The 22,862-nt window shown below is 48.1% G+C and overlaps 3 protein-coding genes across 3 annotated transcripts in view; 1 reads left to right on the top strand and 2 right to left on the bottom strand.

The window, feature by feature from the left end:
* Positions 1–942: 942 nt before the first annotated feature.
* Positions 943–5,769, bottom strand: LOC137353152 (proton-coupled zinc antiporter SLC30A1-like). Its single transcript, XM_068019199.1, has 3 exons — positions 5,316–5,769; positions 4,302–4,544; positions 943–1,930 (listed from the first exon to the last, which is right to left on the bottom strand). Exons 1-3 carry the CDS (start codon positions 5,767–5,769, stop codon positions 1,281–1,283), a joined length of 1,347 nt encoding a protein of 448 aa, XP_067875300.1. The 3' UTR covers positions 943–1,280.
* A 6,538-nt stretch (positions 5,770–12,307) lies between these two features.
* opa3 (outer mitochondrial membrane lipid metabolism regulator OPA3) lies at positions 12,308–18,349 on the top strand. The gene is made up of 2 exons (XM_068018950.1): positions 12,308–12,481; positions 14,162–18,349. The coding sequence occupies exons 1-2, from the start codon at positions 12,340–12,342 to the stop codon at positions 14,485–14,487; spliced, it is 468 nt and encodes a 155-aa protein (XP_067875051.1). The 5' UTR covers positions 12,308–12,339; the 3' UTR covers positions 14,488–18,349.
* Positions 18,305–22,862, bottom strand: part of ccdc61 (coiled-coil domain containing 61) — a 28,221-nt gene continuing 23,663 nt past the window's right edge. The window contains exon 14 of the mRNA XM_068018949.1: positions 18,305–22,161. Within this exon, the coding sequence (XP_067875050.1) occupies positions 22,067–22,161 (95 nt within the window). The 3' untranslated portion in view covers positions 18,305–22,066. The remainder of the gene's footprint in view (positions 22,162–22,862) is intronic.

Genomic DNA, 22,862 nt, shown 5'->3' with positions numbered 1-22,862 from the left:
GTCCCTAGTGTAGGTAGGTGGTAGGAGAATTGAGGGAAGGTGGGGATGTGGTAGGGATTTTGGATTAATGTAGGATTAGTATAAATGGGTGGTTGATGGTCAGCACAGACTCGGTGGGCCGAAGGGCCTATTTCAGTGCTGTATGACTGTATGATCTGGGTAACTATCAGACTGTTGTTTGTGGGAGCTTTCTGTGCACAAATTGGCTGCTGTGTTTACTACATTACAACAGTGACTACACTTCAAAAGTATTTCAATGGCTGTAAAGTGCTTTGGGGATGTCCTGAGGCCACAAAAGGCACTATATAAATGTAATAAATATATTTAAATATAACTCACTGAGCCACGACAGACACGATTTTCTCTGTAACCTACCCCCACATGGACTGCAGCGGTTCAAGAAGGCAGCTCACCACCACCTTCTCAAGGGCAATTAGGGATGGGCAATAAATGCTGGCCTGGCCAGCGACACCCACATCCCGTGAATGAATAAAAAAACAACTGATTGTGTGGCAGGTTACTCCAGTCACTGAGTGCTTCTGCCAGTTTGAATTCGGGACTGGAGGCCCCGTATTTCTCAGCAGAGACTCAGCCCATTGAGGGGAAGGGGTGCCGGTCATGATGCTGAATGATACAAATATCTAGGTTAAAATGAGGAAGTTAGGAGTGAAACAGCTCTCCTCAGAAATGTCAGCTGTGGCTCAGTGGGTAGCATTCTCATCGCTGACTCAGAAGGTTGTGGGTTCAAGTCCCACTCCAGAAACCCAAGCACAAAAATCCAGGCCGACACTCCCAGTGCAGTACTGAGGGAGTGCTGTGCTGTCAGAGGTACTGCCTTTCGGATAAGATGTTAAATCTACATCACTTAAACAAATGGTCTGGTCATTGTGGGGATCTTGCTGTGCCCAAATTGGCTGCTGTGTTTCCTACATCACAACAGTGACTATACTTCAAAAAGTATTTCATTGGTTGTAAATCACACTGAAATGTTGTGGCAGGTGCCATATCAATGCAAATTCTTCTTTATCTACATGGCACCTTTAACGTAGTAAAATGTTGCAAAGCTCTTTTGGGGCAGAAAGGACAAAGTAAATACTGAGGAGAGTAATGACCACAGAGGTGGGTTTTAAGGAGGGTCGGACTGTTCCTCACAAATAAAGCACAGATACAGTCACGCACACAGATGATGCTGGGGTGATGTGTAATATTGCTGGATGTCACAGTTTGACAGCTCGGTGTCAGACACCCAGCTACTGATTTTCAGCAAATTGCGTCATGTCCTACGCTCCCTTTGGCCAATCACAGCAGAGCCTCTTAGCGCAGTGCGGGCCGCAGGCCAACTGGCAGCGGGTCATGCCCTTTGAACCCCCGCCGCCGGCAGGACCGACGAACTCGGGCTGCAACGTGGCAGAATGGACACCCTCGCTGCCGAGCACCCGCCTCAAATCCTCGGCCACCCGGGCGAAACCCCTGGGGCTGCGGCACTGCACGTGGGCGCTGGCCAGGACCCGGCGCATGGACAGGCGCCAGACGTGCAGCTCGTGGACCGCGATCACCCCCCGCACGCTCGTCAGCCTGTCCGTCAGCCTCCGCAGGTCCACCTGAGCCGGGACGCACTCCAGCAGCAGCAGGACGGACGCCTTCAGGCGAGGGGCCGCGCCAGCCACCAGGGCGAGCACCGTGAGCAGCGAGAGCCCGGGGTCCAGGTAGGGTAAGCAGTCCCTGTGCCAGCTGCCAGTTTGAGCTGGGAAGCTGTGAAAGAGGCCAACAACAAGAGCCACCGCCGAACTTAGCACTGACTGAGTGAGGCCCACGGGAAAGATGAAGATCTCCATCCAGCCAGTTAACGAAACCCTCTTGCTGCAGGGCTCCCGGTCTCTTGTGTGTCCAGCCACTGCTGGTTCACTCCCCTGTCCAGTGGAATCAGCACCTGGAAGGGCAGAGAGAAAATTTGTTAAAATAAAACACCCACGTGGAAATTTGCAGGCAAGTCTGCCACCTGGTGTTCACCAGGCAGTGATGCAACTTAAAGTAAAATCAGAAATTTAGCTACGGAATGATGAAGCACAGAAGGAGGCCAATCGGCCATCGTGTCTGTGCCAGGTCTTCGAAAGAGCTGTCCAATTAGTCCCACTCCCCTGATCCTTCCCCATAGCCCAGTAAATGTTTCCTTTTCAAATGTATGTTTAAATCCCTTTTGAAAGTTACCATTGAATTTGCTTCCACCGCCCTTTCAGGCAGCACGTTCCAGATCACAACAACTCGCTGCGTTAAAAAAAATTCTCATCTCCCCCTCTGGTTCTTTTGCCAATTATCTTAAATCTGTGTGTTCTGGTTACCGATTCTGATCAATTTCCTCTGCACTGTCTGCAGGAAGACCTGGTGTAATTGGGGTGACTCGGGTGGAATTTGCAGGCAAGTCTGCCATCCAGTGTCAGCAGGCAGTAATGCAACTTAAAATAAAATCTGAAACTTCACTGCAAATTCACAGTCGGTCAGTGATAGAATCCTATAGCACAGAAAGGGGCCATTGGCCCATCGTGCCTCTGTCGGCTTTTTGAATGAGCTTTCCAATTAGTCCCACAACCCCTGCTCTTTCCTCATTGCCCTGTAACACTTCCCTATCAAGTACTTACCCAATTCCCTTTTGTAAGTTATTAATGAATTATGAAGTCACCATCTGTACGGAGAAGAACACACAGGCCAACATCCCCTACAGTCTCCTCAGGCTTGGCGTGTGTATTCTCTCCTCACCTGATTCTATTCAAGTACCTGCACATCTTAAACTATCAAAAATGCGTTAAAACGACTCAAATTTATATAACGGCCTTTCACGTGGAAAATCATCCCAAGGTGCTTAACAGAGGAACGGTCAGACAGTCAGAACAGCAGCAATTAGGAGAGCGGAGGCTCGGTCAAAGAGCTAGGTCTTCAGAAGCGTTTTAAAGGAGGAGAGAGGGGTAGCGAGGCTAAGAGGTTTAGGGAGGGAACTCCAGAACATGGGGCCCAGGCAACTGAAGGCAGGGCTGCCAATCACGAGAAGTGGAAGGAGGTTGCCTGACAGGGCAGGGTTGGAGGAACGCAGAGTTCTGGAGAGATAGTCAGCCTGGAGGAGGTTACAGAGATGGGGGTGGGGGAGAGATTTGAACATAAGGATGAGAATTTTAAATTTGAGGCGTTTGTGAATTGGGAGCCAGGATAGGTCAGTGAAGGTGCAGGAGCGTGAGGGATGAGCATGGATCTGGGACGGGTTAGGATACAGGGCAGCAGAGTTGTGGATGAGAGTGGGAGGCTGGCCAGGAGGGATCTGCAGTAGCCGAGTCTGGAGGTCTGGTAAGGGTGAGGGTTTGAGCAGACGGGTGTTGATAACCTGTCTGCTCTTTCTCCAGGTGCTGACTGATCCATTGTGTGGTTCAGATATTTACATGGCTCCTCTTGTATTTTAATTGCTCTACCTAACTTGGAAAGCTAATTCAGACTGGGATTTTCCTGTTCGGTACCTCACTGAGCGATTTCCATTCCCAACAAAGCCATCAGGGGGAATATTGACTTGTTTTTAAAGAAAAAGAATCCTAGCTTTATTCTTTAGATGATGACACTCACTGTCAGGGAGTCTTGGGTTTTTCTCTCTCAGTCACTTCTGTGTGTTGTGGTACAACAGAGACTCAATTAAAGACCAACTCCCAGGCACTGACACGTCCAAACAATCATTGAGGAACACACAGGCTACTGTAATAGTGTAGACAAACACAGAGACATGCAGACAGAGACAGACCCACGCATGCATACAAGTACAGCCACACTATCATCTGTACATACATGGACAGACACAGAGATCGATGTTTAGTTGCTGTGTGATACTTGATTATTCAGTGTCAGCCGTGACTCAATAAATAGCATTCTTACCTCTTGAATCAAAAGGTGATGGGTTCAAATCCCATACTAGGACTTGTGTGCAAAAATCAATGCTGAGACTCCAGTGCAGCACTGGGGGAGTGCTGCACTGTCGGAGGTGCCACCTTTCGATGAGACATTAAACCCCCTCAGCTGGACATAAAAGATCCCATGGCACTGTTTTGAAGGAGAGTAGGGGAATTCTCCCTAGTGCCCTGTGGCTAATAGTTTTGCCTCAATCTGGTCATTTTCACATCGCTGCTTGTGGGATCTTTCTGTGCACAATTGGCTGCCATGTTTCCTACATCAACAACAGTTCAAAAAGTACTTCATTGGCTGTCAAGCACTTTGGGACATTGTGACAGGCCCTATAGAAATTATTCGTGGTGTTTTTTACGTTTACTCACTGTAAGACCCCTCCTCGAGCTGTCGACGGATGCCCAGATCGACAGGGTGGAGGAAGGGGCTCGAGCAGTGACCCTCCTCAGAAGGCAGTCCGAGGCAGGGGTTACTGAGAATCAGCACATGCTCTGCGTCACGTGCCAGCCGCCAGCGGGGTCCTGCCCCGTCGAAGCTCGTGCCCAAAGGGTCCGCGACAACAGCCTCCGCCAGCTGTTCCTCCACACTCAGCCCATCAGTGGCATCCCTTCCTGTAGAGGGAACACAAAGTGGGATTAACACGCAGCGAGAGTCTCGAAACTGTCAACTGTCTTCATATCTCCTTATGGAACTCAACGTCAAAGTTTGTTTAATTCCGCTCCTGTGAAAGGCCTTGGGACATAAAAGATCCCACAGCCACTAATGAAAGAGCGGGGTGGGGTGGGTGGGGGGGTCTCAATATTTATCCCTCACGCAACATCACAAAAAGCAGATTGTCCGGTTATTATCACGTTGTTGTTTGTGGGAGCTTGCTGTGCACAAATTGGCTGCTGCGTTTCCTACATTACAACCGTGACTACACCTTCCAAAAAATGTAGGTCATTGGCTGTAAAGCGCTTTGGGACAACCTGAGGTTGTGAAAGGTGCTATAGAAATGCAAGTCTTTCTATCGTTTGGAAGCATAGGACAGTACAGCCACCGAACGGGGCTATTCGGCCCATCAAGTCTGTGCCAGCTCTTTCGAAGACCAATCCAGTTAATCCCACTCCCTGGCTCTTTTCTCCTTGAAGTATTTATCCAGTTCCTTTTTGAAGGATCTTTTCGAATCGGTTTCCACCACAGAGAATTCCCAATCACAACCACTGGATCTCCTGCCAATTACGATTGAGGACCAGAAATATAAGCTTGGTCCTTCCCAGGACATTTTGCCGATATTCCCAGTCTGGAATTCTGATGAAGACACTCGGGGGAAGGGCATCTCTCTGCAGTCAAACCACAAGATTATTTGTTAACCAATTAAGGGGAAATTAATAAACTCTTACCCTTGTCTTTGGGGCACTGATATCCTCCAGTCGTGTCCAAGTGACACTGTCTAGACTCCGGACACGGGCCGTAGCTCCAGCCGCTTCCAGTGGATCGAAGCCACAGGTGGACGCCCAGGTTGAGGAAGATCCCAGCAGTTCCCGCGGCGATGGGCAGCGGGGGCCTGTGGAAGGGGTGCGGGTTCAGGAAACGAGCCATAGCAGCCACGCTCACCGAGCAGCAGAGCGAGAGGGACAGCACGTCCGCCATGAGGGAGCCCACGGGCGCCAGCCTCTCCCAGGCAAAGGTGTGCGAGCTGGGGATCGGGCGACGGCCCAGCCATTCGGCCAGGACAGGCATCGCGAGGTCGAGCAGGACGGAGAGGCTGTGGAAGGAGTCGAGGAGCAGGGCGAGGGAGTCGCTGAGCTGGCTGAAGATTAACTCCACCAACCCGAAAAGAGACACCAGGGCCATCCAGAGCCAGCGAGTGGAATTAACCCCACAGCCAGCCATTACTGACCAACTTCAGCCCCTCGGCCAGTCCACCCGTCCTAGTGACTTATTAAAACAAAATTAAACTATTCCATCCCTCCCACCTCTCCCATCAAACCCAAACCAATAGAAACCAACCTCAGTCATCAAACTCTGAGCCAATCAGCAGGATAAAATCCCTGATTTTTGTTTCAATGTGATCTTTCTAAAACTAGAATTTTTCGAAAAGTTTTTCTTCTGGAACAAAGAAGTTTTTCTCTTTTCAGAACTTTGCAAAAGTCAGTAACAATCTTATCACTTGGCAGATAAGACTTGCTGTGCGAGTGACTTTACCACTCTTGTCTCTCTCTGCCTTCCTTACAAAATTTTTATTTCCTTGTTTCGCTCCTTCCCTCCCTCTCTCTCCGTCTCTCCTTCTTTCTCTCTCTCTCTCCCTCTTCCTCTGTCTCTCTCCCTCTCTCTCTGTCTCCCTCCCGCTCTCCTTGTTATTCTCTCTGTCTCTCTTTGTTTCTCTCTCTGTCTCCCTCCTTCTCTCTCCCTCTCTCTCCGTCTCTCCTTGTTTCTTTCTCTCTGTCTCCCTCTTTCTCTGTCTCTCTCCCTCTTTCCGTCCCTCTCTCCTTGTTTTTCTCTCTGTCTCTCCTTGTTTCTCTCCCTGCCTTTCTCTCTCGTTCTGCCTTGCTTTCGCACTCTTTATCTCTCTCTCTCTCTCTTCTGTGTTTCTCTCTCCCTCTCTCTCTCTCCTTTAATCCCCTCAAGTTTAGATACAATCATTTGATTAGGACATTTTTCTTCTGCCTGAGCTGAGAGTGGAGATACACAATGGGAGCTGACAGGTCAAGCAACATCCGAGAGAACTGAGTGTTGTATCATTGTGGAGGGAGAAAGAGAAAGACCGAGCGAGAGAGACAGAGATACTAACCACAAACCAACACACCCTGGCACGGCTTGAGATGCCCAGCAAATGGCCTGAAAAATCACCCTGGGCTGTTTTCCGGTACAAACACAAACACTCACATCTGGAGGGAAGGCTGCAATCCCAAGAGAACTGGGATGCAAAGACTTTCATTTATATAGCACCTTTCACAAACTCAGGACGCTCCAAAGGACCTCGCAGCCAATTTTATGAGGTGGGGCTATCGTTGTAATGTAGGAAACCAGTTTGTACACAGCAAGATGCCACAAACAGCAATGTGATAATGACCGGATAAACTGTTTTTAACGATGTTGGTTGAGGGATAAATATCGGGCAGGATCTGGGGCGAACAACACCCCCTGTTCATCTCCAAAATAGTGGCCATGGAATCTTTTACCCCCTCCACCCACCCGAGAGGGCAGGCGGGTCCTCGATGTAGCATCTCATCTGAAAGACGGCACCTCTGATGTTGCAAACAACCAGCCAGGGCAACCCAGTTTTTGATGAATCACGCACAGTGGCTGAGGACAGGATTGGGTTTGGCTGTGACGCCTCCCATGGCCAAATAGAACATAGAACATAGAACATTACAGCGCAGTACAGGGCCTTCGGCCCTCGATGTTGCGCCGACCTGTGAAACCATCTGACCTACTCTATTCCATTTTCATCCATATGTCTATCCAATGACCACTTAAATGCCCTTAAAGTTGGCGAGTCTACCACTGTTGCAGGCAGGGCGTTCCACGCCCCTACTACTCTCTGAGTAAAGAAACTACCTCTAACATCTGTCCTATATTTATCACCCCTCAACTTAAAGCTATGTCCCCTCGTGTTTGCCATCACCATCCGAGGGAAAAGACTCTCACTATCCACCCTATCTAACCCTCTGATTATCTTATATGTCTCTATTAAGTCACCTCTCCTCCTCCTTCTCTCTAACGAAAACAACCTCAAGTCCCTCAGCCTTTCCTCGTAAGACCTTCCCTCCATACCAGGCAACATCCTAGTAAATCTCCTCTGCACCCTTTCCAAAGCTTCCACATCCTTCCTATAATGCGGTGACCAGAACTGCACGCAATACTCCAGGTGCGGCCACACCAGAATTTTGTACAGCTGCAGCATGACCTCGTGGCTCCGAAACTCGATCCCCCTACTAATAAAAGCTAACACACCATATGCCTTCTTAACAGCCCTATTAACCTGGGTGGCAACTTTCAGGGATTTATGTACCTGGACACCAAGATCTCTCTGTTCATCTACACTACCAAGAATCGTCCCATTAGCCCAGTACTCTGCATTCCTGTTACTCCTTCCAAAGTGAATCACCTCACACTTTTCCGCATTAAACTCCATTTGCCATCTCTCAGCCCAGCTCTGCAGCCTATCTATGTCCCTCTGTAACCTACAACATCCTTCGGCACTATCCACAACTCCACCAACCTTCGTGTCATCCGCAAATTTACTAACCCACCCTTCTGCACCCTCATCCAGGTCATTTATAAAAATGACAAACAGCAGTGGCCCCAAAACAGATCCTTGTGGTACACCACTAGTAACTAAACTCCAGGATGAACATTTGCCATCAACCACCACCCTCTGTCTTCTTTCAGCTAGCCAATTTCTGATCCAAAGCTCTAAATCACCTTCAACCCCATACTTCCGTATTTTCTGCAATAGCCTACCGTGGGGAACCTTATCAAACACCTTACTGAAATCCATATACACCACATCCACTGCTTTACCCTCATCCACCTGTTTGGTCACCTTCTCAAAAAACTCAATAAGGTTTGTGAGGCACGACCTACTCACCCTTCACAAAACCGTGCTGACTATCGCTAACGAACTTATTCTTTTCAAGATGATGATAAATCCTATCTCTTATAACCTTTTCCAACATTTTACCCACAACCGAAGTAAGGCTCACAGGTCTATAATTACCAGGGCTGTCTCTACTCCCCTTCTTGAACAAGGGGACAATATTTGCTATCCTCCGGTCTTCCGGCACTATTCCTGTCGACAATGACAACATAAAGATCAAGGACAAAGGCTCTGCAATCTCCTCCCTGACTTCCCAGAGAATCCTAGGATAAATCCCATCTGGCCCAGGGGATTTATCTATTTTCACACTTTCCAAAATTGTTAACACCTCCTCCTTGTGAACCTCAATTCCATCGAGCCTAGTAGTCTGTATCTCAGTATTCTCCTCGACAACATTTTCTTTCTCTACTGTAAATACTGACGAAAAATATTCATTTAACGCTTCCCCTATCTCCTCTGATTCCACACACAACTTCCCACTACTATCCTTGATTGGCCCTAATCTAACTCTAGTCATTCTTTTATTCCTGATATACCTATAGAAAGCCTTAGGGTTTTCCTTGATCCTATCCGCCAATGACTTCTCGTGTCCTCTCCTCGCTCTTCTAAGCTCTCCCTTTAGATCCTTCCTGGCTAGCTTGTAACTCTCAGGCACCCTAACTGAGCCTTCACGTCTCATCCTAACATAAGCCTTCTTCTTCCTCTTGACAAGCGCTTCAACTTCTTTAGTAAACCACGGCTCCCTCGCTCGACAACTTCCTCCCTGCCTGACAGGTACATACTTATCAAGGACACGCAGTAGCTGCTCCTTGAATAAGCTCCACATTTCGACTGTGCCCATCCCCTGCAGTTTCCTTCCCCATCCTACGCATCCTAAATCTTGCCTAATCGCATCATAATTTCCTTTCCCCCAGCTATAATTCTTGCCCTGCGGTATATACCTGTCCCTGCCCATCGCTAAGGTAAACCTAACCTAAAATAGCTGGCTGACAGTCCCGACACTCCACCTGGTTGAGCTGCGGGAGACCAGCCAGTGCCCGTGGAACCTGTCCGCCGGCTGAGAGTCAGTGCGCCGGAGCGTGATGTAACTCTGTAATTCCTTCTCCGTCTTTCCACCCCTTTCCCTTCCTTTAAGACACTTCTCAAAACCTACGTCCACCTATCCCAGTATTTCCTTGTGTGACTCAGTGTCAAATTTTGTTTGATAGCGCATCTTGTGAAGCGCCTTGGGACGTCTTACTACGTTAACGGCGCTATATGAATGCAGGCCGTTGTTGCAATTAGGCCGGGCGGCGAGTTGATCTCTGGGTTATTTCGTGCTGGGATTGCAGGAATCAGTCCTTTGTGAAAGAGGTGAACCATGTTCTAAATGCATGGCAGAACAGGTTTAAGGGGGTGAATGGCCTGCTCCTTGATTGTGTGGACACGGCATCTGACGATTGCGTTGGCATTTAAGGAATTTCAGTGCTTCGGTGATTTGAAATCTTCACTGAGCTTTTCTGACACATTGTAATGCTCCAGGGCTGCAGCACAATGTGTTCCTCTGTTCCCAGTGATTGCTGAATTCCTCATCCGTGCCTTTCTTACCTCCAGACTCGACTAGTCCCAAGCTCACCTGACGGCCTCCCGACCTTCCACTCTCCGTCTACTTGAACTTGTCGGAAACTCCGCTGACCCGTGTTCTAACTCACACCAAAGTCCCGTCCATCCATCGCTCACTGGCCCCCGGTCGAGCAACCCCTCGATTTTAAAATTCTCATCTTTGTTTTCAAATCCCTCCATGGCCTCACCTCCTCCCTACCCCTGTAACCCCTTCCAGCCCCACAACCCTCCAAGATAAACACACTCCCCCAATTCTCATTGCAGAGAGCTGGCAGGGAATCTAAGGAACGAATGGCCTCTTTTCGTACGGAACCATTCTCTGATACTGGCTCTTTGAGCATCCCCGATTTTAATCGCTCCACCATTGGCGGCCGTGCCTTCAGCTGCCTGGGGCCCTAAGCTCTGGAATTCCCTCCCTAAACCCCTCCGCCTCTCTCTCCTCCTTTAATGACTCTCCTTAAAAACTGACCTCTTTGACCAAGGTTTTGGTCACCTGCCCCCTAATATCTCCTCATGTGTCGAGTTTTGTTTGATCATGCTCCTGTGAGGCGCTACACAAATGCAGGTTGACACTGTTGTCATTTGATTACACCCGGGAGCGCCGGCTCTCCCTAGCCCAGGGGCACCGAGACAAATCGCCACCGCAACTGAGAAACGCTGACTCAGGACAGAGCTGGACCGTTGTAAAGTGACATTGGTAAAAGTGTTTAGTCTCTTTGTGTCGCAGTTCCTCACCTCAGTTACCTGTTTCTGACATCAGCAGAACTCTCTGATTGAATTAATTCGATATTGGTCACCACTCACCTCTGTAACTCAGTGTCTGTGCTCTTTAAGATACCATTGATAACGTAAGCTGGGCCCTTTGGTACAATGTTAGCCATCCTGCCTGGACTGGATCCATTTAGAACTACCCGATGGTCTAACAATTTCAGTAGTTGATTGCTGGGGTCCTCTCTTACCCTCTCTATTTGCTACTAGCTGTGTCTCAGGGAGTAGCATGCTAGCCTCTGAGTCAGAAGGTTGTGAGTTTGAGCCCATGCAATCTAGGCTAACACTCCCGATGCAGTACTGTGGGAGTGCTACACTGTTGGGGGTGCTGATGTAAAAGATCTCCTGGCACTATTTTACAGAAGAGTACAGGCAGTTCTCCCCGGTGTCCCCACCGATTCACCATCACTCAACCAACATAGCTAAAAACAGATCACCTGGTCATTTAACACATCGCTGTCTTTTGGGAATTTGCTGTGTGCACATTGGCTGCTGTTTTTCCGACTTTACAACTGTGACTGCACTTCAAAAATATTTCCTTAGTTGTAAAGCGCTTGGGGACGGCTGGTGGTGGTGAAAGGTGCTATATAAATACAAGCCTGTCTTTCTTTACTGGGAGTGTCAGCTTTTGATAAAAGGGACCAGAGTTATAATTTGAAAATGTGTTATTAGCATTTGGAATTCATTGCTGGTGCCCCTTTTAAAGAATGAAATTGTGATTAATCATCTTAATTGATTCACTAAGGGAGTTCGGGTTGGCCCTTTAAGTAGGGGGAGTTGCAGATAGCCCTTTAAATGAGGGGACTTGATGATGGCACTTTAAGTGGGTAAAGTTGGGGATGGCCCTTTAAGTGGGGGAATTGGGGATGGCCCTTTAAGTGAGAAGTGTTGGGGATGCCTCTTTAAGTGGGGGGAGAGAATTTAGGGATGGCCCTTTAAGTGGGGAGGGGGTATTGAGGATGGCCCTTTAAGTGGGAGGAGTTGGGGATAGCCCTTTAAGTGGGGTGAGTTGGGGATGCCTTTTTAAGTGAGGGGGAGAAAGTATTTGGGGATGGCCCTTTAAGTAGGAGGAGTTGGGGATGGCCCTTTAAGTGGGAGGAGTTGGGGATGGCCCTTTAAGTAGCAGGAGTTGGGGATGGCCCTTTAAGTAGCAGGAGTTGGGGATGGCTCTGTATGTAGATAGAGCTTTGGGTCTGAAGGGATCAAAGGATATAGGGGGAAAGCGGGAACAAGTTACTGAGTTGGATGATCAGCCATGATCATAATGAATGGTGGAGCAGGCTCGAATGGCCGACTCCTGCTCCTATTTTCTATGTTTCTAGCATCAGTAGTTGGGGATGGCCCTTTAAGTGGATGGGAGTTGGGGATGGCCCTTTAAGTGGGTGTGGCTTCTCCTGACGTCACTGCTGGGCGGTGCTCCCTGCGGGCGGAAGTGACGTCGAGTGGGCAGCATGGTGGTTGGCGCCTACCCCATCGTGAAGCTGCTGATGCTCGGAGTCCGGCAGGTCAGCCGTCCGCTCGCTAACTCCATCAAGGCGAGCGCCCGGAGGAGCCAGTTCTTCAAGCGCTACATCTGCCTCCCGCCTGCGCAGGGTGAGTGAGGGAGCAGCCGCGGAGCCTGAAGCGGGGAGGCCGCGGATGGGCGGGGCCCGGGGAGAGTGATAGCGCCATCGGCCAATGGGAATAGAGGGCCTCTGTGGGGTGGCCAATCAGGGTCCCGAAAAGGTGAGGGCAACAACTGGGGCGGGGCTTCCATTTTGAGAGGTCGAAATGTCACATTGAGATTGGAAAATAGAGAGGAAGAAATAAGAGGGGCAAATATTAATATGGGGGGGGAGGGTGAATGGAATTGGCAATGGGGGGAGGGTGAATGGAATTGGGGGCAATGGGGGGGAGGGTAAATGGAATTGGGGGCAATGGGGGGGGAGGGTAAATGGAATTGGGGGCAATGGGGGGGGAGGGTGAATGGAATTGGGGGCAATGGGGGGGGAGGGTGAATGGAATTGGGGGCAATGGGGGGGGAGGGTGAATGGAATTGGGGGCAATGGGGGGGGAGGGTGAATGGAATTGGGGGCAATGGGGGGGGAGGGTGAATGGAATTGGGGGCAATGGGGGGGGAGGGTGAATGGAATTGGGGGCAATGGGGGGGGAGGGTGAATGGAATTGGGGGCAATGGGGGGGGAGGGTGAATGGAATTGGGGGCAATGGGGGGGGGAGGGTGAATGGAATTGGGGGCAATGGGGGGGGAGGGTGAATGGAATTGGGGGCAATGGGGGGGGGAGGGTGAATGGAATTGGGGGCAATGGGGGGGGGGAGGGTGAATGGAATTGGGGGCAATGGGGGGGGAGGGTGAATGGAATTGGGGGCAATGGGGGGGAGGGTGAATGGAATTGGGGGCAATGGGGGGGAGGGTGAATGGAATTGGGGGCAATGGGGGGGAGGGTGAATGGAATTGGGGGCAATGGGGGGGAGGGTGAATGGAATTGGGGGCAATGGGGGGGGAGGGTGAATGGAATTGGGGGCAATGGGGGGGGAGGGTGAATGGAATTGGGGGCAATGGGGGGGGAGGGTGAATGGAATTGGGGGCAATGGGGGGGGAGGGTGAATGGAATTGGGGGCAATGGGGGGGGAGGGTGAATGGAATTGGGGGCAATGGGGGGGGAGGGTGAATGGAATTGGGGGCAATGGGGGGGGAGGGTGAATGGAATTGGGGGCAATGGGGGGGGAGGGTGAATGGAATTGGGGGCAATGGGGGGGGAGGGTGAATGGAATTGGGGGCAATGGGGGGGGAGGGTGAATGGAATTGGGGGCAATGGGGGGGGAGGGTGAATGGAATTGGGGGCAATGGGGGGGGAGGGTGAATGGAATTGGGGGCAATGGGGGGGGTGGGTGAATGGAATTGGGGGCAATGGGGGGGGTGGGTGAATGGAATTGGGGGCAATGGGGGGGGTGGGTGAATGGAATTGGGGGCAATGGGGGGGGTGGGTGAATGGAATTGGGGGCAATGGGGGGGGAGGGTGAATGGAATTGGGGGCAATGGGGGGGGAAGGTGAATGGAACGGGGGGGAGGGTGAATGGAACGGGGGCAATGGTGAACGGGAGTCCATCTGAAAATGGTCGAGACTGGGGATGCAACCTGTCGCCTGGTGGCCTCAACACCATCCTGGGAGGTGGAGATTTATGATTGAGTTGGCAGAATCTTCCTGTAAACCAGCAAGACAGAGACTGATCCCATTGTAGCTTTTGTCTCACCTGGTGTTCTGTCTGTTGCAGTCTATCACTGGATTGAAATGAAGGCAAAGATGAGGATTATGGGGTTTAAAGGTGCTCAAGTCCAACCCTTAAGTGAGGAGGTTGCGGCCGAACTGGGTGCGGAACTCCTGGGCGAGGCGATTGTATTTGGTATCGGAGGGGCTTGCATCTTGGCCGAATACATAAGGCAGGCAGCCAACAGCCTGAAGAAAGAGGAGGCACTCAACAGCACACTGCAGAGCTTGGAGCAGCAAGTCGCACAGCTTTCCTTGACCGTCGAAGAACTCGATGCCCGAGTGCGAGAAAACAATCGCCTTGTTCACTCGCTGCCGCAGGTCTCAAAATAACACTTCGAACTGAATTTTGAGAGAGAAGAGGATAAAATCCGTCGATGGGGATTAAAATTGTCCCATTTCAGACTGCAGCTCAGGTTGAAGAGCTACACTTCCAAACGAATCCTGTTGAATTAGAGTGTGGGGGCACAGGGAATGGGGGGACAGAAAAGATAAGGCATTGATGGGTGAAAAATTGCCCGCTGTAAATCTGTTGTATTTCAACATTCAGTCTCTCATATTGATGGTGTAGAACACTTTGTCCTGTTTGTACGTGCATGTCTGCATTTGTGCCTGTATCAAACTTTTTCGTTTGTGCTGTAGTCACGAGTGTGAAGAGCAGCATATTTGCGTGCCTTGGACCCATTAACCATTTGTCAATCATGCTAGCTTAAATTCTGCTGCGATGTCGAAACTTCCTCCTGTTAAGACTGTCTGTTCAAGGGCTCCTGACGTGCGGTGGTTGGTGTTCAAGGAAGCAGCTGCTCGAAGGACCCATGGATCCAGGGAGTGAAAAGCACAGTCTCTCAGAAGCCACGCTTAGGAAACTGCGTCGTAGGCCAGTGTGTCCCCCCCGAATTGCCTAATTCGAGAAAAGCGAATTTCGCATCAATACCTGCTGTCAGGAAAACAATGTTGTCTGTGGGGATTTTGGTCGAACAGGATGTTTTAGCGTGCTGACTTTCCACACCGTATGCTTTATGTTCCATCCCTTCCCCCAACATTTTGCTCTTTGTACACTTGGAGCAGGAGCAACTTCAACTGAGAATAGACGGACCAACAAAGAGACACACATCTCGCGCCATTAAAATGTATTGTGATGTTTCTTTCCTGAAATCTTGATACCCGTGCACTAAACATGTCCAGTGACAACAGGCAAAATTGCAAAGGATACCAGACTCCAGTTTATATAAAGGAATGGCGGCAGACGTTAACAATCTGCGACTCCCACCACCTCAGAAAGGGGAAGGACTTTTCAGTTCTAGTGGCCCATCTTCTGATTTCCTTATATTACAGTTCAGACTAAAAGATTTGACTTCTCTTTACGCTAGTTTTATACAACTGGGTGGGACCCTCTTTATACTGAGCCAGTGGTAATTTATTGAAAAGTGCGAATCGTGTTTCTTCATTTTTGCTGGAATTATAAACTCCAGCAGTAAATGACTGGATTTGATTTCCATTCTGTGGGCTGTGGAGTATGTGTGTAAATGGATTGAGGACCCCCTCCTCTGCCCGTGTCCCGTCACCGTCCCTTTGCAGTGTTGGGATTTTAGCAAAGTGTGTACTACTCTGTCAACTTAAGCTGTAACAATCACACTGCTACACCAAAGCCTTTTCAAATCTGTGGTTTTATCCCAACAAGCATTTTAAGTTGTGTGATGCTGGAGTAACTGGCGGGAGCTGTCTGGGGTGAAGAATTAAGGGTGCATTTAAACTACAGTTTTAGCTTGGTACCACTCAAAGATTGGCAGTGAAATGGAGGGAAGTTATCTTTACAGTCATGGGTGCTCAATTTCAGCTACATTTACATGATCTCATCAGTTTGCATTGTAAATAAATGTACTTTTGAGTATTGTACAAGAAGTACATTGACTTAACGGAGATGTTTTCCCACACTGAATAAACTGAAATCAGGTATTGGTACATTTCAGTGTAGCAGTTTCATTAACATTGCAGAGGCTGGGCGTGGAGTGGCATTTGTACTGCAAATAGGTCAAGCACTGTACCCCCCAAATTTCGCCACGTCAGCTGTGGCTCAGTTGGTAGCACTTTGACTTCTGAGTCAGAAGGTTGTGGGTTTAAATTCCACTCGAGACTTGAGCGCAAAACTTTAGGCTGGCAGTACTGAGGGAGTGCCATCTTTTGGATGAGACGTTAAACCGTCTGCTCCTCAGGTGAATGTAAAAGATCCCATGTCCATCATTTCGAAGAAGAGCAGGAGAGTTTCTTTCTCCCTGGTGTCCTGGCCAATATTTATCCCTCAACCAGCAAAAAAAACAGGTTATCTGGTCATTATCGCATTGCTGTTCGTGGAATCTTGCTGTGCACATAATCGGCTGCCAGGTTTCCTACACTGCAACAATGACTACACTTTAAAAAATACTTCATTGGTTGTAAAATGTGCTATACAAATGCAAGTCTGTTTCTTTTTCTGCAGTTTGGGGGCTTGTCTTTACCTTATTCATAAATTTCAACATGGCTGGAAGTGTTTCTATTAGTCGTACAGAGTGTGGCATTATGATGTATGGAATTTCATGATTCTGCAATTTGCACTAAAGATCCAATGGAACACAGCCCTTCTAACTCCTGATATGCTGGGACAGGAGGCTGGAAAATGTGCACCCTATTCCCTGATTCATTCTGTTCTCGTTAAGGGAGCTTTAGTGCTAGAGAATGAAACATTTTCTGTTTCTGGCAAGTATTTGCATCAGGTGCTCCCTGCTGAGGTGTAGCATGTTTTATGCAGCATAAACCCCTCTATACTGTCCCATTAACCATTCCCAGCTCACTCCATTCATACTGTCCTACTGAGCACTTTTTAAGTGTCACAGTTAAATGCGGCGTAAAGGCCCCTCTACACTTTCAATTAATCTCGAAAGTAGGATTTCTACCCAAAATGTTTCATTTGTCTCTCAAATGCCGACTGTCTTCCCTTTTACCTTTTGCTGAAATTTAGTGAACTGTTTAGTCAACCCTAGCTTTGCATTCAATTCTTAGGAAGGTGAGGAGCTGGAAAGCTACAGTAGGATGTAATTAATTGGAAAATGTCCGCACAGAAAACAGAGCAGGGGTGTGTGTGTGTTTGTCAATGTGTTGGTTTGTGGACATATATATCCTTGGGGTATCATTTTGAAGGATTAAAGATCCTTCTATACAATGCCAAGTTCTCAATCTCTCTGGATGTCACAACTGATTAGAGGTCCCATCTCTCTGGTTGTGCTTTTAATAATCTACCTGAATGCAAAGTTCTTAATTTTGCATTTGCTCATTTGGCACTGCTTTGCCCAAATTACCTGCCACAGTTAAGGTAACAGTAACTATACATTCCTCTGTTCTAGGTAGAGTGTCTTGAGATGTTTGAGGGAAGTGTTAGTGGTACAGAGTTTGTTCTTTCTCATTGCAGCCCTGGTTATGGTTTGGGTAGCCTATGTCTGTTACTTTTCAAAACCAGTGGCCAAACAGCTGCAGTGCTTTTTCTGTTGGAGTTTGAGGCTTTGAGACCCTAAACAAAACCTACAACAGTCAGTATACTTTAAAAGTGCTTTAAGGGGTCTTGTCGTGAAAGGCGCTACACAAATGCCAGTTTTTTCTTCTCCACGTACTTATCTACCTTCCCCTTAAATGCATCTATGCTATACCTCAACTACTTCCTGTGGTAGTGAGTGCCATATTCTCACCACTCTAACCAAAGATATTTGTCCTGAATTCCTTATTGGATTTATTAGTGACTATCTTATATTGATGGCCCCTAGTTTTGGTCTTCCTATTCAAATTCACTTGAACTGAGACTTCAAATTAGCGTTAAATCTATCATTCAACATCAGATTCCAAGGATTATAATACCCAGTATCTACTATCACTTCAGTTATTTGGTTGAATCTACTTGTTGCAGATCAAATAACTGTATTCTGTGCCCAGAGTATTGTAGCCTCTCCGCTCCAACCACTGCTCACTCAAAATTGCAAAGGATATGTGTGGAGTGCCAGTGTAGTTGAAATCAGTGTGAGCAGTGAGCGTATGGACCAGAAATGTATGTGGTCTCAACATAATGAAGTGATTTTGCTTTAATAAGTGACTAACCTGCTCAATGTTGTATTAAAAGATTTATTTACAAAATGACTGTAAAATCAGTACAAATAAATTGTATTGATGACAAGTAATTGTGTTTAAAATTTCAGATTATTGAAGGCTCAGCTGTTCTAGGATGAACACATAGAGCATGCGTAAGACAACAGTAAATTACAGCTTCTGCCGAAGCCCTGTGGCACATTCAGGAGGAGGGTAGGTATCTGAGCAGAACCTGGCAAACAGAGCAAGCGGAGGCTGAAAGTGGAAGCAGCTTTTCCAACCTGCAATGTTTACAACCAGCAGGCGTGCGTACACACAGGTTTGCTAAACCTACGAATAATATAAACCCAGGCACACAGGCCAGCCACATCTCACTTTATACACTTGTTTGCTAGTGTTATAGTAGCTCTGCACTGCTCTCACTCTAGTTAAATCCAAATGGTTGCAGGTTAAAATCAGATGCAGGTTTTTAACAAAATGGAACATACGCTGCAAGTCTGATATAAAGGCAGCTGCGACTGAAAAATTAATCACAATAAACCAAGTGTCCCAATTGCTACGTTAACTGTGGGTGCTGGCCACAGTTGTTGAGTGTTTTCTGTTTTTAAATTCCATAGTGAGAGTATCATGCCACACCACAAGGTTATGAGGGCTGCAGCTGAGAGGTTATTGGAGTTATTCACAAATGCGGACTTGAGATAAAATGCACCCCATTGTCCAACTCCGATCAGTGAGGAACAAGTCAGACCAAATTATGTGGAGCTTGTAATGGTGGTAACACTAGTGTGCATCTACCAATAAAAGGAAGCACACAAGGCCCAGAGATTCAGGGGCATTAAAAACTCAGTCCTACTCCTTGTTCGTACAGTCACCTGAACCCAAACAAAAAGTTACATTGCCTGGATTTTTTTTTTTAAATAAAAGGGAATATTAAAATGGAAATGTCATCAGTGGGTTCCTCAAATGAATCAGGAGCAAAGTTTGAAGTACTGGACCCAGTCATGGGGTTTTAGGCACTTTAAATAAAGAATCTCTAATAGTGTTTGCAAGCATTAACCCTAACCCAACAGATGCCCCTCTACATTGCTTTCATTGATCTCACCAAGGCCTTTGACCTAGTCAGCAGACGTGGTCTCTTCAGACTACTAGAAAAGATCGGATGCCCACCAAAGCTACTAAGTATCATCACCTCATTCCATGACAATATGAAAGGCACAATTCAACATGGTGGCTCCTCATCAGAGCCCTTTCCTATCCCAAGTGGCGTGAAACAGGGCTGTGTTCTCGCACCCACACTTTTTGGGATTTTCTTCTCCCTGTTGCTTTCACATGCGTTCAAGTCCTCTGAAGAAGGAATTTTCCTCCACACAAGATCAGGGGGCAGGTTGTTCAACCTTGCCCGTCTAAGAGCGAAGTCCAAAGTATGGAAAGTCCTCATCAGGGAACTCCTCTTTGCTGACGATGCTGCTTTAACATCTCACACTGAAGAGTGCCTGCAGAGTCTCATCGACAGGTTTGCGGCTGCCTGCAATGAATTTGGCCCAACCATCAGCCTCAAGAAAACGAACATCATGGGGCAGGACGTCAGAAATGCTCCATCCATCAATATTGGCGACCACGCTCTGGAAGTGGTTCAAGAGTTCACCTACCTAGGCTCAACTATCACCAGTAACCTGTCTCTAGATGCAGAAATCAACAAGCGCATGGGTAAGGCTTCCACTGCTATGTCCAGACTGGCCAAGAAAGTGCGGGAAAATGGCGCACTGACCCGGAACACAAAAGTCCGAGTGTATCAGGCCTGTGTCCTCAGTACCTTGCTCTATGGCAGCGAGGCCTGGACAACGTATGTCAGCCAAGAGCGACGTCTCAATTCATTCCATCTTCGCTGCCTCCGGAGAATACTTGGCATCAGGTGGCAGGACCATATCTCCAACACAGAAGTCCTCGAGGTGGCCAACATCCCCAGCTTGTACACACTACTGAGTCAGCGGCGCTTGAGATGGCTTGGCCATGTGAGCCGCATGGAAGATGGCAGGATCCCCAAAGACACATTGTACAGCGAGCTCGCCACTGGTATCAGACCCATCGGCCGTCCATGTCTCTGCTTTAAAGACGTCTGCAAACGCGACATGAAATCCTGTGACATTGATCACAAGTCGTGGGAGTCAGTTGCCAGCGTTCGCCAGAGCTGGCGGGCAGCCATAAAGTCAGGGCTAAAATGTGGCAAGTCGAAGAGACTTAGTAGTTGGCAGGAAAAAAGACAGAGGCGCAAGGGGAGAGCCAACTGTGCAACAGCCCCGACAAACAAATTTCTCTGCAGCACCTGTGGAAGAGCCTGTCACTCTAGAATTGGCCTTTATAGCCACTCCAGGCGCTGCTTCACAAACCACTGACCACCTCCAGGCGTGTATCCATTGTCTCTCGAGATGAGGAGGCCCAAAAGAATAGTGTTTGCAAGCATTGAGCAGAATGTCACACAACTAATGGTATCAGGAACTGTGGCACTGTCATAGGTTTTACTCACCTCAGGCCCGCACTTGCAGTCCCAACCCAAAAAAACTCACAACTAGATTTTTTTACAGGGCAACACAATTTATCCACTCGTACATTTTGCTCATGAATTATGTCAAGCCCTTTTTCCCCACAGTTCATTACGTTTACCTCAAATGATTTAAAAATATGAATAAAACAAGTTTAAAATGGGATTATGAATTGATTGGTCAAAATGCACAGTAACTGGTCAGACTGCACCTGGAATGCATCAGCTGTGGTCACCAGGACACATTCGAGAGCTGGAGGCAGCGCAGAGGAGTGACGTGGCTGATCCTCACAATCAGAGGGCTGAGTTGACTGGAAAAGTGGTAATCTCGGAGTCACGAGAAAAAAATTAAAGAAAATAGAAACGAAAAATGCAGAATGTTATTTTAAATTGCCAGAATGGGACAACGGGGGCACTAATGGAAACTAGAAAAGGGTAAAATTTGGAATGATATTATGGATAGATAGATTTTTGTTAACCAAAGCTATTAAGGGATATGGGGCAAAGGCAGGTCTCTGGAGTCACAGATCAGCCGTGGTCTCAATGAGTGAGGGGGCTGAATGATTGACTCCTTTTCCTACGCAATATTTCACTGAATGGACAGTCACGCGTGCCTTCTTCCCTTTAGGCTTGAATGCCCATGCACATCAGATGTGGACTCATAACTGGGGAATCTAGCATTCAATAATTTCACATGCACATCAGAATATTGCATAGGATACAGCACATGGGAAAGAATCACACCTTGTATTAAAGTGAAAAACACTGGGAGGCTTTGAAACATCCCAGAATGTTTTCACCAGCCACTGGTTCTGACTTTCCAAATAAGGGGTGACCAGGATAGTCAACTCTTCAGAAACGCATTACCCTCGACCCACTCACGCTCCAGTGACATGGTAGTCTGTGTTGACTGCTTGTAGGTGTTCAGGAAGAATCTTGGCCAGTAACTGCGCACGCATGGTTTATCAAATAGCGTAGCAGCACATTAAGGCGACGTAGCACTGTTCAATGTCCAGAAAACTTATCCCTTTTTAAAAAAACAATTCCTATTTACAGTAAAGGAACAATGCTCAGGTCTTCCATCTGGTTCAAGAAAAGGAAGCCCCATTTAGTCCAAGTCGGCTTTGCTGATTTTGACTTGGGCCTCGGAGATACTGTGATCACTGTGGACAGATTGTGCATCTGCTCCCACACAGTCTTACCCCACCCCTCCCCTCGGTGATGTGTTTGTGGTGCAGTGCCTGGCTGAAGGATCTGCTGCTCAGCTCACTCTGTCCGTGCGCCCAGCTTTTCCATGTACTCCTGCAAGGCGTTGAGCCTGGCATCGATTTCGGATAGGTCACATGAGTCCAAATAATTTTCTGGAGAGGGGAAAAAAGCTTTTTATGCATTTAGATAATTCCATCTTGTGGAAATCCAACTTGGCATCAGAGCTGCAGTAAATGCATAAATACAATTTTGTTCCTTTCCTTGCAGACTCACGGACCAGCACACCTGCACCTGAACTGCACAGCTGACAACTCCTTCTCCCTATCCCTCCCTCCAAGAGGTATCTCCCACGCAGCAGTAGGGGTGAGCTCAGGGGTTTAAGTTGCACAAAGCCAGTGTCTCTCAGCTACATGGCATAGCATCATCTAGCTTGAACTAGCAACAGACCAGCACTAGATAACCTGACCCAGGCAGACTGACACATCCGCTGTTATGATTTGGGCACTCCCTGAATGCTTTTTTCGTGTTCTGGTGTCCTTGGTGACCCCAAGGATCTATTGTTGCCCCTCTCCTATTTCTCTACATGCTGCCCCTCGGCGACATCATCCAAAAGCACAGCGTTAGTTTTCACATGTACGCTGATGACACTCAGCTCTACCTCACCTCTCTCGACCCCTCCACTATTGCTTAGTTATCAGACTGCTTATCCGACATCCAGTACTGGATGAGCAGAAATTTCCTCCAATTAAATACTGGGAAGACTAAAGCCATTGTTTTCAGTCCCCACTCCAAACTCCATTGCCTAGCTACCGACTTCATCCCTCTCCCTGGCAACAGTCTGAGATTAAGCCAG

Source organism: Heterodontus francisci, chromosome 40, assembly GCF_036365525.1.
Source record: "Heterodontus francisci isolate sHetFra1 chromosome 40, sHetFra1.hap1, whole genome shotgun sequence".
Lineage (NCBI taxonomy): Eukaryota > Metazoa > Chordata > Chondrichthyes > Heterodontiformes > Heterodontidae > Heterodontus > Heterodontus francisci.
The sequence above is the reverse complement of the archived record's forward strand: the minus strand, read 5'-3'. Positions and strand labels throughout refer to the sequence as shown.